We start from the raw sequence: 14486 nt of genomic DNA, 5'->3' as shown, positions 1-14486 counted from the left end.
ATCGCTTTTTGCGACCTATCGCTTGATACCAGACCCCTTTTCCCCCGATCAGACCAAACTCGAAGCCCAATAGACTCGCTGTGAAGAGACTGGCCAATGCTGTCCATACGATGCTTCCGAGTCGACGCTAGTCTACCTTACTTGCCCAAACACTTAGCAGGTAGATCGGCTCAGTCTCACATACGAAGAAGGTGGATACCGCTGCCTGTATGCTACATGGCAGCTTCTGCTGGTCATCAGAGAGCCTTATCATCAGGTCAGGCCTGCAATAATAGGCAGTGACAAATAAGGCCTTGGCTAATATAAGTAGAGATTATAGATAATCACCACGAGGCCTGGCGGGTATCCCACCGATTACATATCGACATCAGCACATGAATCTCTAGTTATTCTGCAGCTTCGAAAGAATCTCAATTTTGATGTGCGGGGATAAGGGCTATAGGGGTCGACGATCATAGAATTCACTATTACCCCTCATAGAGATACGAACCCTTGTACTAACGTTGGCCCACGATGATGGAATATGTCGAGTGATAGAGATGCGAGTTTGTGACAAGACATATTTGCAGTTAGAAAGGGAACTAGGCCGGCTGGCGGGGAGGGACCGGGTATGCGGAAGCGGCGGCGCTTCCTGAGCTAGTGCTGTGCGCGTAGCGTGTCAAAGGCCAGCCAGCCACGGGACGGAGATCGCTGGCACGTAAAGGTGCCGAGGCGCTGCTTGAAGCGGGGGTGGACATCTCGAAGCAGCTTGGATAAGGGTTGATCAATAACTTCAAGTCAATCACATTGCATAGATCGCAAAAACCCATTTCGTAGAAATTTGCCCGTTAGCATTAGATGGACGGAGGCGCAGACCTCCAGAAGACATGGTTTAAGACATACTCGCCTAGACTCAGCAACCCCACACCTAGCCAGCCACATGGGCTTTGTTGATTGATGGATTAGTTTGAGAGATCGATTTCCTATACGGCGATATGTTCATTGGCTGGGTACAGTGTCAACATTCAGGTTGTAAATGAGGAGCAAGGCATGGTTCGCCGGGCTTGCAAATCACTTCACTGGACGTGAAACAGGACAATACACACAGCTCAGCCAAGCAATTGACCTTGACAGACAGCACGTCACATATCTTTCAGGCCGGTTAGGATAGCGTCAACTGAAATGGTTTCACTATCACATTCATTAGCTCCGGTCTGGGTTGCGATCGATCCCTCAGCCGCATAAAGTCACCGAAACCAGCAGCCATGTATACGAGGCTTCTGTGTGGCTGGCGGATTGGAAGCAATACCTAAGAAATTTCATTTCGTCAGCCGATTGCCTTCACGAGACCACGACTGTTTGCCTTCCTTTTCGGACTAGTGATGTAGAGAAGCGTAGCTGGACCAGTCACCCCATCACTTATCGCACTCTCAGTCTCAAGCCATCTAAAGGTAGTTCAGCCGTAGTTCAGGAGTATTGCCATTTAAGCGACGCCGTATCTTTCAGCTTCGGCGGTCCCAGACACTTTTTCCCGTTTAGGAGTTGCAGAGACGGCACAAGGAGAAGTACCGATGTTCGCATACAAAATGCCACAAAGTGAGTCAAAGGCTGCAAAGATAAGTATACAGTCTGTACTGGAAAGCCTATTGAATAACAACACATTCGCGAACCCGGACACGAAAGTAAGTACTTTAAGTGAAGCTGCTCTCCCTTTTCTGTTGTACAATCAAAAAGTGCTTTACCGCCTTTCCTTCCTCCTCTACCTCAGACTTCAAATTCAGTACGCAGTCAATGATTTTGTTCAAATAGTCTTTTTGGCTGACAACTTAAAATAACTCATATTCTCTCCTCAAGAGGCCGCTTCAAACCGCTGCGCCTTCCGCCCTTCCAAGTTGTAGTAACCAGTGTCTTGCAAGATAAGCAACTCCATCTCAAACGATCTCGTAAGTCTCTTATTTCATTGATATTATGGTGTCTTCATCCAATGGTAACCGACCGGCCATAGGCAAGATGCAATCGAATGATTACAATGCAAGCATCGATATTGCAGACAAATATGCGAGCCTACCACGTAGCTCAAGCGTACTTGAGCTCATTACCAATTTCGAACAAGGGGAGTTCATGAAAAAAAACCTGAATCCCAAGTATCTATCGAACAACTTGAGCAAAGCTTTGCTTGAGGATCACCATGCAGAGGGAGCAGCCGAAGGGATCTGCGCGGCTGCGGTGATGCACTGGCTTGACACCGGCACCGTCCCCTCTCCCACCGAGGCAATGGCTGCAAAGCTAGCTCAAGTCCAAGGCTCCTTTGATACAGACAATGAGCGTGATTACTTGAAATGGTGCAGTAACCTGTCAGATCCTTCCCAGACCCTCACGAGAGTCAAAGACAGTAAGGGCATAGATCTCGACGACACCCAAAAGTTCATCAACTATCTGCTTGACAGCTGGGGCAAGATCAACACAAAGCTCAAGCTCTTTCTCATCCTATCTTTCAAACAAGGCGGCAAACCATGTGCCCATGCGGTTGGCTGGAACCTGGGGACCAGAAGCTTCTTCGATCCCAATTACGGCGTTTGGAAGGTCAACGCTCCTAAACCCAAAAATAGCATTTTGAAGATCATAACTTTTAGCAATGACTCCGATCCGGCCACAGTCATCGCCTGTTCAATTATTGGCTTGGATGAGATTCGCAAGAAATATGGAGATCCAGTCTCCGTTCAGGCTATCACTTTCTAATCTGTGTTTGGAAAAAGTTGTCTTAATCTATCGAGTGCGGAATTGCGTCGGTGCCACTTAGGGTAGTAACAAATCACCTGTCGCTCTACGACTTGTCTTAATGATCCCGTAGCAATTCGAGTAAGATACTGCACAAAATTGAAGAATCTGAAGAGAGATCAGCGTTGAGGGAAAACGCAGATGTATGTACTGACGCCATTCTACACTGGATGGGATAGAGGATTCATCCCTAGAGTAGATATTATTCATTGCGATTTCCTACAGATAATGGGCCATGATCCCAGTGCAGGGTAATGTTGTAGCTGATGCTCATTTTCTTCATAGGATTTCTTTTGGTCTGACCAAAAAGTATTGTTACTGACTGTGATAGCCGCTGGGAAGTTCTTTCATTGACAAGCAAGGTGTCGGGTTCAAGGAACTTAGAGATACGGAGGACCGAGGAGTAATTGGCCTGTAGAAATCCAGACAACTTGATATAATGAGTAGGGAGTAACACTCCCAGAACTCTCGTAGGGTGTGCTGCAGTGAATCGCGTTACATGCAGTACCCTTCTGACTATAAAAACTGGTAGCACGACATGATAGCAGATGCGAGAATTCAACCCACTGAGCGCCGTGTAAGGGTTCCAACCTTCGAGATGTCAAGAAGAGTAGAGCGCCCTTTATTCACTCTATCATCCGAATATCTGAGCCTGCTGGTTTAATGGAATGAATACCTACAAGTGCTTTGATCAGCATCTTCTTTGGACCCATCTATTTCATCAGGTTCGTTCCGTGTGACTCAATAGACGTCCTATACTTTGCAGACAGACACGTTCTCCTTTTCCTCGCATTTGAGTTTCTCAAGGAGAGGGCAATCAATCAATAGATGAAGCCTGTTTCAACGTACATAATCTGGACTTTCGAGAGTGGCTTGAAAGCGCAAGAGCCCCCGATCGGAGGGGAAGCGGCACAGTCAGATCTTTCCCATCAGCCCGGATTCGTCCCAATGAATCGCCGTGCCAAGCATGTGGTTTAGCGGTGTCTCACCCGGAATGTCACCGGTTACCGGGAGCCGATTTTCCTTCTGCCCTGCTCCGGATCCCGATGATGCATGGTGACCTACATCTATTTGACTTTTCTGTTGTCTGTTTTATTGTGAGACCCCCCTCGCGCCGTTGAGCGGCGACTTTCTTCCCTGGTATACCTCTCATCGACTAGTCATTCGTGATACGGAAACAATCGAGCACACAGGGGCTGCTTGTAGGAAAATTGCTGGCTACGAAGGTATAGTATACTAGAAGCGCGCGATATGTGTGCATGCGATGTCAAGTCAAGCTATGGACTCCCCCAGAATCGAACGCATTTTCACTCGGTCTTCACGAACTCGATGAATCGAGTCTTCACCCCATGCCAAACCATCCAGCGATGCAACCCGGGCATTCGTCGGTATCAAGCTTCCTCAAAGACTCCCGAGGGGGCGGAGCATGACCACGCAGAATCAACAGACGACATTTGTTTGAGATGCCACGGGGAAAGTTTCACAGGATCGAAAGCTGGAAGCCCAGTCCCCTGTCACCCACGACCTTTCCAGGAAGAAGGGGCATACCTGTGACCAATGCGGGTGAGGTGGCATTTGACAAGATGTTGAAACGCAGGTTCACCATCGTCATTGGAGGATAGAAATCCGTACACCTGATTGTACCATGATGTTTCCTCTACACTGCAGAGTACGAAGTATTCGGGGAGAAAATATGCAGCTCATTATTAATACCCGCTGGGCTGACCTGCATCGGATTGCGCCGCCATCAGCCGCCCAGGGACGAATCTGCATGCAGTCCGCCTGATTGACGCCCGAGATCGTAAGGCGTTCTATTTTGCCATGTGCATGATGCACCTTCGACGCAGGGGGAGGGAAGCGGGAATGCATAGAACAAACATTGTTCGATCGAAGGGGATGGCCCGCCTGCAAACAGGAATTGGAGTGATCGCGTGGCACGACAAAGCGAACAAAGAGAATGATCCCAGAGACACACGTGGTATGAGATTCAGGAACGCCCCAAACCCAAAACCCCGGATGAGAAAACGGTCTCAGAGGGGAGGGGGGAAGAAGTGCTTGCTTGCTTGCTGCTTCTGGTGGATGGTGTACGGACTACGAAGTACTTACTACGTACCAACCTGACCATGGAACCGGGAATCAGGGCCGAGTGGGCGATGCGACGGGGATAGCGTCATCGCTTGGTGTTGAACTTGAACCCGCCAGACCGGATGCACTTGGTTCCATTTGCCAGGCATGCTTTGCCTAAGTAGCGTGAAGCGTGAAGCGTCGCTGGAAGTCTCCATGTCTTGAGTCTTTGGGCTTTCACTCTGGAATCGGGAAACTGTTGCAGAGTAAAAATATGTGAGTCTCACTCGCTCTCCTCACAGTGAGACACCATGCACCAAGAAAAACGTTGTCGTAAGGCATCAATTGAAATTCACCATCCCAAGACGGGTTACGAGTTTGACGCAGAACTAGACAAAATAGGAAGAAGGCGAGGAAAATCTTTTTGCAGCTTTGCGCCGTTGCGGGCGTTATTAGTCCTTGTTCCTGGAACCTATTCCTGGTTCCTGGGGTTGGTGTTTGGTCGCTTAGAGGACGATCAACTGTCGCCAAACAGGGGCAGCCAACCACAGTTTACGGGTTGCCAGCGTCGCTTCTCGAAGGGCAAACACAATCTTGGATCGATTGATTGATTGCGGCCCAGCCTACTGGGTGAGAGGTGGTGGTGGTGGGAGGCGGGCGTTAGGCCGAAAAGAAATAGGTGGCTGCAACTATCAACGTTTTTCAAGTTGTACTTTACGGATAGACGAGCAGCCAATGCGACGCAATACGACACACGTTTACAACAAACGTCCTCCGCTCAGCCACTGCAAGGCGAAAGGGGAAAAAAGGAGGTCGGCCCCCATGACGAACATGAAGACATTGTAAAAAGTTGACAGACATCTCGGACAGCCCGATATGCAAGGGTGAAAATCTTCACAAGCAGATTGCACAAGTCTCCACGTTCATTTATCGCAGTGAGAAAGCAGAGAGGATTCGGAGAATAAGAAGGAAAGAAGGAGTGGAAGGATAATAGATTCGAGATTCGAATGTGGACCACTGACCGCGGCTCTCGGATCCATTCTCCTTTGAAAAGAACAAGCGCCGTCTTGCAATTATTCTGCATCGGAATGGAGTACGGGTCCGTAACATGGCATGTCCAATAAATAAACATGCAATATTATTTCGCTGTTTTAGTGTTGAGTTGTCCGCAATCTCATTTCAGCCCACCTACGCGGTATTGCTGTGAAGGCCCCCCCCCGGGGTCTCCCCCGGCCTCTGCACTGACAAAGATCCCGGACGGTGGACGGAGCACCTAGCGGACCAGCAGCATCTTTGACATTTGCAGTAGCAGGGCAGCAGCAGTGGTACCCTGCAGATATTGTGGTTTTTTTCTTCTTTCTGCGCAGCACGGGCATCTCCAGAAACAGACGACATTTCCATTCTTGTTTATTGAAAAGGGTCAAGGAGCGGGAAAAAAAGGGAGAGCAGTTTTTGACTTGATATTGACGAAACAATCAGAGACGCATCAGGAAGGGGCGGAAAGGGGGAAATCAACACGGAAGGAAGGAAGGCAGGAAGGAGGGAAGGAGGCAGGCAGGTTTGTCTGCACCTTCTTCCCCGAGGCCGAGTGACAGGTACGTATACATACACAATACGAAATAGGTACCTAAGAAGTTAGGAATACTTGATACTTCATGCTGCTCGTTGCCTCTCCATTTGTTCCATCGTCACATCGTCACATCTTGGATCAGGGTGATCAGGGTCCCCTCCCCTTCTCCAAACGCTTTCTTCGTCACCAAGACCAAACACAAATCACAAATCAAAGCCATCAATAACCCCCCCTCTTCATCCCTCAGTGACGACATCCCATCCTCGTCCGGCGCCCCGGCATCCAAAACCCAACGCTACCCGTGATCCGTCAGGTTTAGCTACGCACGGTTTGAGCAACACACACCAGTGACCAGCAACACCACTCATCGGAACTGTAGGCACGATAGAAACACCATCGCTGCAGGGAGCTCCCCTCCTGGAGCTTGCGCCCACCCCTCGTGCGATCCCACAATCACCGAGACAGAGCCGCGCAGTCGCATCCCGTCTTGCAGCCAAACAGCGCCCGGGATAGACTCTTTATTTGAATACCAGTACCTCACCGGGTCAGAGCTGGAGGTTCCCCATCAGAGCTCCCCCATCGAGCAGGCCTCATCCCTCTTGTTTCTTCCACCTCACCCTCGGACGGGGCGACGCTCGAGCACTCCAGTGACCACTCTTTTTCTCTTCCACGACCACCACAGACATCTCATACGAGCACGACAAGGAAAACAAATACATAATAGGAGGGCGGAGCGAGGAAGAATAGAGTCAGGGGCCCGGTCCTTGGTCTGCTCGTTGCTTTTGCCCTTAATCCGCACCCATCTTTGAGCTTTGGGTTCCGATTGTACTCAATTCGTATTCTACCGACATCCTTGTGTACCTACCTTGGGTGGTTAACTTCCCAGTCTCGTAGGTTCTTGCCTTTCAAGTTTCGGCCCCCAAAGACCGAGTGCATCCGTCAATCCTTCCCTTCCATCGATTCATTGCAACGCAACGCAATACAATACGACGCAACACAACTCAAGGTCCAAGGAAGAGCGTACCGTAGCACCGCCGCCAAGGGTCGCTATCAAAAGCAAGCGCATCCCCTCGCTCATTCTGTCATCTCTCCAGCCATTCATCCATACCGAATACAGTCCACCCACCACCATCCCGCATTATCGCTGCGATATTCGGGCCCTCCCAGAGACACACCACCCAACCATCGGCAGGCCTACCAACAGCCTCGTCACACTTTCGGATTTCACACCAATATCCCATCCCGCAGCTCACCATCAATTTTCACCTGTTGACTGCATCTGCGGCGGCGCCCAATTGACCAACGACGTCTTCTGCTCCCCGCATCGCTCAAGCTCCCACTCGCGACAAAAGAAACATCTTGTCTCACCTTTGAGGGCGAAGAATACGAACGGGTTCTATTTACGTCCAGTCAATCCATTCCCACCGATTCAGTCCTCGCTCATTGCAACCTCAACGGTCTACACTCTCTGTCTCGCGCGCGCGCGCCACACGATACGGACTAACCCCAACGACACCTCCATCATCCCATCCACATCCCTCTCGGTGGGCACGTAGAAAAGGCGACGAACGACACCTGCTACCCGCACCAAAGCAACAAGATCAACCAAAATAACAACCACGAGGCGAAGAGAGGCGACGCAAACCACACAGACGCACACCTTTCTTAACTTCCGGTGTCTTCCACTCTCCTTCTCGTCTTCGCTTCCCCCACCTTGCCCAGAAAAAGCCCACGGTCCCAAACGAACGAACCCTGTTTGGGGGCCGCTCCCGTGAACGATTACGCCACAGCCTTTTGCCTCTTACTCGATCCTAACTAAAAGAAGAAAAACGGTCGAACCGCGCGCGCGGTCTGAGAGCCGAAACGAAGCTAAGAAGCACAAGAGCTGCTGCACTGCCGTCCGACTACCTTGCTCCCACGAGCCTACGAATACCTTACCTGCCCTACCGCCGCTACTAATAGAGAGTCGGACCTCTTCTTATCTCACCTCACCCACCACCACTTATTGTACTAGCGACTCTTTCCCACAAAACTTCTCGACTGAATCTCCCGAACCAGAGTTCCCTCCCGAAATATCACCACGAGATCGCATTCGACCTTTCTTTGAAAGCTCAATTCAACGCGTAACGCAGCAAACAGCGCATTTGCGACGCCAAGTCCACCGTCATCAAGCGTCCTCTACTCGCGACTTCCAACGGCGCACGCGACGTGTGACGACACAACCTCGGAGCTGTCCCCGCAATCCAAGGCGGCCGACACTGGACCACCACAACCGCCACATCTCTGGTCTTTCGGAACGAAAATCAACTACCACAATGTCAATCTCACAACAAGCCCCGACGCCAATCTCGATTACCATTTGCGGCGACGGCGGCTGCGGAAAATCCTCTATAACTCTCCGTCTCGTGCGTTCGCAATGGACCTCCGAATACGACCCCACTATTGAGGACTCCTACTCCATCACCCGCAAGATCGATGGACAAAACTACCACCTTTCTCTTACGGATACGGCCGGGCAAGAGGAGTACCGCGGCATGTGGGCATCATCAAACCTCGGCGCGGATGCTTTCTTGCTCGTGTACGACATCACCTCCCGCGATTCCATCGACGCTCTCCAGTACTTTAACGACCTCATCGACATGGAGGCAGAGACTCGCCTCGATAATGCTGAGCGCGCAAAACGTGCCGGCCTCTCACCCTCCTCCTACCGCGATACCGTATCTGCCACGCCGGGCGCTAAAACCGTTCCTCCCGTTAAGATTGTCGCCGGCAACAAATGTGACCTTCAAGAGTCCCGCGCTGTTCCTGCGGCCATGGGCCTAGACTGGGCGCGTCGCCGGGGGTGCGGTTTCATGGAGACGAGTGCACGGCTCGAGGTCAATATCGAGGAGACGTTTGCGCTCATTGTTCGTCGCGTTGTTGAGGCTAGGCGCATGGCGGAGCTGGGCGTCAACGAAAACATGGAAATGGATCGGAGAGGAATGACCAAGCCGCTAAGTCCCCTTCCGGCAGGCAGCGAGCAGAATGAGAAACGCGGCCCCGGTGTTCGGGGTCCGAACATCGAAGGCAAGGTTGGCAAGGCATCGATATGGAGGAAGCTCCGGTGCTGGTGAGGCTTTGACTTGATGGGCCCCTAAGCCAAGATGGCTTTCGAATGTCGATGTTGCATCTAAAGCTGTTACGGCGGGGTTGCTACTCAAAAGTGAGGCCATCAAATGAGACCATGAGCGGCTTCGCCTGTCGACCTGTGGCTGAGATGGGGGGGCCGACGAGGAGGTCCAAGCCTATCTCTAGAGAGACCCAGGGACGAGTGTGACAACCAAAGTCATTGCAGGCCGTTGCGCAAGGAAAGGGTCTGCATAAAGCGCCATGGCGATGAAGCATGCCATCATCCACGGTAGCAGAGGCAGCTTTGACAGCCGGTACATTGTCGTTTTTGCACATTGGGATTTCAGAGAGATTGGGACTTACACGCAAGTGTAGCATTATCAAATGAGGGCGTTTGGGAGTCTCGAGCGCAAGTTCCTCACCGCCTGTTGTACGGGTCGTGAAGGGCGAGGGATTGTACCCAGGGGGGGGGGGCAAAACACCACCGATATGGCCTAGGCTGTATCTCAACTTTTGCGTTTTCTTGTGTTTTTTGCTTTCGTTTAGATACCAATGATGCGTGTGAGTTATCAAGCATATTCAAGGTGAAGCAGACTAGTTATGTTCTTTCCAGTGTGAGATCTTGTTGAGATGAATGTAAATCTGATGAAAAAAAAACATGTTTTGTTTTTCATTCAACTTTAGAGCACATGTGCCACCGCCGCGACAAAAACCTCATTCTCAAACTCGCAAAAAACTGCCCTGATATCTTCTCACCTTATCCCAAGTATACCACAACGCCGTAGCATCAAACAAACTCTTTCTGAAAAAACATTACTGTCTGTGAAACCTGTCCAAACATTTCATCTAGTCGTTTCTTCCATCTAAAGCTTTTCTAACCCCCATCTATCAAAAGTCTTAGGTGGTGATCTTGGCGACCTTTTGCCACAGGCCGTTGTGAGACCAGGTCCAGTTCTTGAGGAAGGGCGGGTCCATGCCCGTCTCGAACGCCTCGATGCGGGCGGCGATCTGCTGGTTGCGCAGCGTCTCGCGGGCGGCGGCGCCGCGGTTGTGGAGCTGTGGCATGCGGTCGATGGCGTCCATGGCGAGGCTGAAGCGGTCCGTCTGGTTGCGGATGGCGAGCTCGAGGGGCGTGTCGATGTTGCCCTTCTCCTTGTAGCCGCGGACGTGGAGGTTCATGTTGCCCGGACGCTTGTAGGTGAGGCGGTGGACGAGCCAGGGGTAGGAGTGGAAGTTGAAAATGACGGGCTTGTCGTCCGTGAAGAGGGAGACCCATTCGGCGTTTGTGAGGCCGTGGGGGTGGTCTTCGTGGGAGATGAGCTTGAAGAGGTCGACGCAGTTGACGCAGCGGATCTTGAGCTCGGGGAAGTGTTGCAGCAGGAGGTCGATGGCGGCGAGGGACTCGTGAGTGGAGATGTCGCCGCACGAGGCCATGACGAGGTCGGGCTCCTCGCCCTGGTCGGTGCTGAACTGGGGCCAGATGCCGATGCCCTTTGTGCAGTGCTCGACGGCCTTCTCCATGGTGAGGTACTGCAGGTGCTCCTGCTTGTCGGCGACGATGACGTTGACGTAGTTTGAGGAGGCGAGGCAGTGGTCCATTGTAGAGAGGAGGCAGTTACCGTCGGGCGGGAGGTAGATGCGGACGACCTCGGGGCTCTTGTTGGCGACGACGTCGAGGAAGCCCGGGTCCTGGTGCGTGAAGCCGTTGTGGTCCTGGCGCCAGACGACGGCGGTGAGGAGAATGTTGAGGGAGGCGATCTTGTTGCGCCACTCAACTTCGAGGGCCTTTTCGATCCACTTGCAGTGCTGGTTGACCATGGAGTCGATGACGTGGACTGCAAAATTTGTTAGCATCATGTTTGTTCAATACGTGAGAGAGAGGTCAACTTACTGAATGGCTCGTAGCTGTTGAGAAGACCGTGACGTCCGGTCAGGATGTAACCCTCGAGCCAACCCTCACAGGTGTGCTCGGAAAGCATCTCCATGACACGTCCCTCAGGGGCCAGGTTGCCGCCGTTGGCATCCTCTTCAAAGTACTCGCCCATCCAGACCTTCTTGCCGGCCTCGTAGACGGCACCAAGCTTGTTGGACTCGGTCTCGTCGGGTCCGAACAGACGGAAGCTCTGCATGTTCTGGGCCATGACATCCCGAAGATAGGTGGCCATGTTGTTCATGCTGGCAGCCATGGTGCCGCCAGACTTGTCAACCTTGATAGCGTACTCCTTGAAGTCGGGAAGCTTGAGAGGCTTCCTAAGAACGCCACCGTTAGCCACGGGGTTGGCACTCATGCGGCGATTACCGGTAGGGCAGAGAGACTTGAGCTCATCCGAAATACGGCCGTCCTTGAAGAGACGCTCGGGCTCGTAGCTGCGCATCCACTGCTCGAGGAGCTTCATGTGCTCGGGGTTGGTGGCGGCGTTGGGGATGGGGACTTGGTGGGCTCTCCAGTAGCCCTCCAAGTAGTTGTCGTCAATCTTGCGGGGGCCAGTCCAGCCCTTGGGACTGCGAAGGACAATCAAGGGCCAGATGGGGCGGAAGGCCTTGCCGGAGTCGCGGGCCTGCTTCTGGAACTTGCGGATCTCGAGGACGCAGTGTTCCAGAGTGGCGGCCATGGCCTGGTGCATGGTATCGACATCGTCGCCCTCGACAAAGTACGGCTGCCAGCCGTAGCCGAGGAAGAGGTTCTCCAGCTCCTTGTGGGAGATTCTGGCCAGGATTGTGGGGTTGTTGATCTTGTAACCGTTCAGGTGCAGGACAGGCAAGACGGCGCCATCCACAATGGGGTTGAGGAACTTGGTGCTGTGCCATGCAGTTGCCAGCGGACCAGTCTCGGCCTCACCATCGCCGACCATGGTCAGGGCGATGAGATCGGGGTGGTCGTAGACGGCACCGAATGCGTGGGAGACGGAGTAGCCAAGCTCTCCACCCTCGTGGATGGAGCCCGGGGTCTCCGGGGTAGCGTGGGAGCCGATGCCACCGGGGAAGGAGAAGGACTTGAAGAACTTCTGCATGCCTTCAACGTCTTCCGACTTCTCTGGGTAGACCTCGGAGTAGACACCCTCGAGGTACGACTGGGAGAGCACGGCGGGGGCTCCATGGCCCGGGCCGGAGATGAAGATGGAGTCGAGGTCGTACTTCTTGATAAGACGGTTGAAGTGCATCCAGGTAAAGATTTGACCCGGAGCTGATCCGAAGTGACCGAGTAACCTCAGCTTCATGTGCTCCTTCTTGAGGGGCTCCCTGAGGAGGGGGTTTTCTTTGAGGAAGATCATTCCCAAAGACAGGTACAAGCTGGCCTTGAAGAAGTCATTGTACTTTACAATGTCCTCCTTGGAGAGGGGCTCGCCCTTTACTGTTGACCGGGCTGGGCCATAGGGGCTGATGGACTCGACCTCCTTGTCGGCCATGTTGATGGTGACGGGAGGTAGGTACGTAAGTGTTGGTGATGTTTATCGTAGGTGTGTTCAGGCCAAGATGCCTTGAAAGGGGTGGTTTAGAAAAGGAAAGGCAAGAGTTGACTGAAGTCCGAGAGGGCTTGGTCTTTATACCTACTAGTCAGGCCGGAAGAGGTCAGAGGAGAGACAGAGAGAGAGCAAGATATGTTGCGGTCATTTCGCCCAGAGGTCGGGCGGCAGGCGGGTAGCTCTGCCCAGGCTGGAGTTTGATGCTCACGTCTATGGTGCTGATCCCCGGTTGGAGGCCGGCGGGCATCGACTGAGTAGCGTAAACGCAGGTCCGGGAGCTATCAGCCGATGTTGACGGCTACCAACCTGGGTTGGAGGCGAAGGTTGCGAACGTTGAAAGAACAAGGGCATACAAGCAGGGGTGGGGGATACGAAGATACGGAACGGAACCTTGTGGCACGTAACACGTTCCTTGATGGGGCTCCAGGTGAAGCATCTTTTTGGGACTTTTAGCCTGGGGAGTTGGAGAAGTGGTAACCCCAGGTGCGGGACTCTCATTCATTCCACAATGAAAGGCTCCAATGGGCTGGCAACGCGGGGGGGAAGAGGAGAAGAGAAAGAGATGTTGGGTGTCATGGCATCCTGGCAACGTGGACTTCTGGCGTGGGTTGCCGTTAGTGGCATATGGCGAAGTTTCCTTCTGGGCGGTCCGGAAGCTGCCTATGACAGGGTGACGGGACGAAAACTAAGACGGCGGCTGCAGATGAGCTGAGGAATTGCGGGTTTTCCTTGCATGTTCTTTGGGCGACGAGAGGTTGATCGGTGGGTGGTGCTGGTGATTGTGCGTGGGGAGAAGAGGTGGTCTGATTTTCTGAATGCAACTCAACTGCGGCCATGGCACCAGGCGACATGTAGCCGACGTCACCTTACGCCCCACGTCGGTATCGGTTGTGATCCTGTCCGCGTCATAGTGCTTAATTTGTCCTGTCAGTCCGTTTTCAGGAGATTGAGGAGGGATGTTCAGGATTCAATGGCTTTTTGGGTCAGGAACGCTTGCACCTTGGTGGTCGAGAGGTCTCAGTCAGCGGAGGAAGTACGGAGAAAAACTGCTGCTCAGAGTTCAGAGTCGGTGCAGCAGCGGGCCGAGCAGAATCGCCGCTTCGGGACATGGTACGGTACCTTCCAGGTACGTATTCGGCACCGTCGGCAGCTGCCGTTTGCCGGCCCGGGCTACGTATCTACGGTGTCCATGGCGAGCCAAGGTGAAGACGGTGACTAGCAAGGTGAGGCAGGTGCTGATGCACACATCTTCATTACTAGTTGCAACGTGACGCCTGCAACTACATTCGCATTATCGGCAGCTCTGCCCAGTCCGTGCTGCCGGGCCAATCTCTGTTACACCAACATGATTCTGACCCAATCCAACCCATCCATGCCTGCATCAAAAAGCCTCAATCACCCTTTGGCTAGGTGGTCTCACTACCCGATCTTCGGGAATGAGATAGTCAACTCCCAGGACAACGGCTAATCGCCAGATACGATCCCCTTCTTGGCGTGGCGTCAACCGAAATGGCACACCCAAA

The 14486-nt window shown here is 52.7% G+C and overlaps 4 protein-coding genes across 4 annotated transcripts; 3 read left to right on the top strand and 1 right to left on the bottom strand.

The window, feature by feature from the left end:
- Positions 1 to 1989: 1989 nt before the first annotated feature.
- Positions 1990 to 2718, top strand: CPAR01_07369 (uncharacterized protein; the record flags this gene model as incomplete). The annotated part of the gene is made up of 1 exon (XM_060491638.1): positions 1990 to 2718. The coding sequence occupies one exon, from the start codon at positions 1990 to 1992 to the stop codon at positions 2716 to 2718; it is 729 nt and encodes a 242-aa protein (XP_060350512.1).
- A 5988-nt stretch (positions 2719 to 8706) lies between these two features.
- On the top strand, positions 8707 to 9504 carry CPAR01_07368 (Ras family protein; the record flags this gene model as incomplete). Its single annotated transcript, XM_060491637.1, has 1 exon — positions 8707 to 9504. The coding sequence occupies one exon, from the start codon at positions 8707 to 8709 to the stop codon at positions 9502 to 9504; it is 798 nt and encodes a 265-aa protein (XP_060350511.1).
- An 892-nt stretch (positions 9505 to 10396) lies between these two features.
- Positions 10397 to 12906, bottom strand: CPAR01_07367 (phosphoketolase; the record flags this gene model as incomplete). The annotated part of the gene is made up of 2 exons (XM_060491636.1): positions 10397 to 11334; positions 11391 to 12906. The coding sequence occupies 2 exons, from the start codon at positions 12904 to 12906 to the stop codon at positions 10397 to 10399; spliced, it is 2454 nt and encodes an 817-aa protein (XP_060350510.1).
- A 790-nt stretch (positions 12907 to 13696) lies between these two features.
- On the top strand, positions 13697 to 14182 carry CPAR01_07366 (uncharacterized protein; the record flags this gene model as incomplete). Its single annotated transcript, XM_060491635.1, has 1 exon — positions 13697 to 14182. One exon carries the CDS (start codon positions 13697 to 13699, stop codon positions 14180 to 14182), a length of 486 nt encoding a protein of 161 aa, XP_060350509.1.
- Between the last annotated feature and the right edge of the window lie 304 nt (positions 14183 to 14486).

The sequence above is a fragment of the Colletotrichum paranaense genome, assembly GCF_030867605.1.
Source record: "Colletotrichum paranaense strain IMI 384185 chromosome Unknown Scaffold_5.1, whole genome shotgun sequence".
Taxonomy (NCBI): Eukaryota; Fungi; Ascomycota; class Sordariomycetes; order Glomerellales; family Glomerellaceae; genus Colletotrichum; species Colletotrichum paranaense.
Note: the sequence above shows the minus strand (reverse complement) of the source record. Positions and strands in the feature narration are given on the sequence as shown.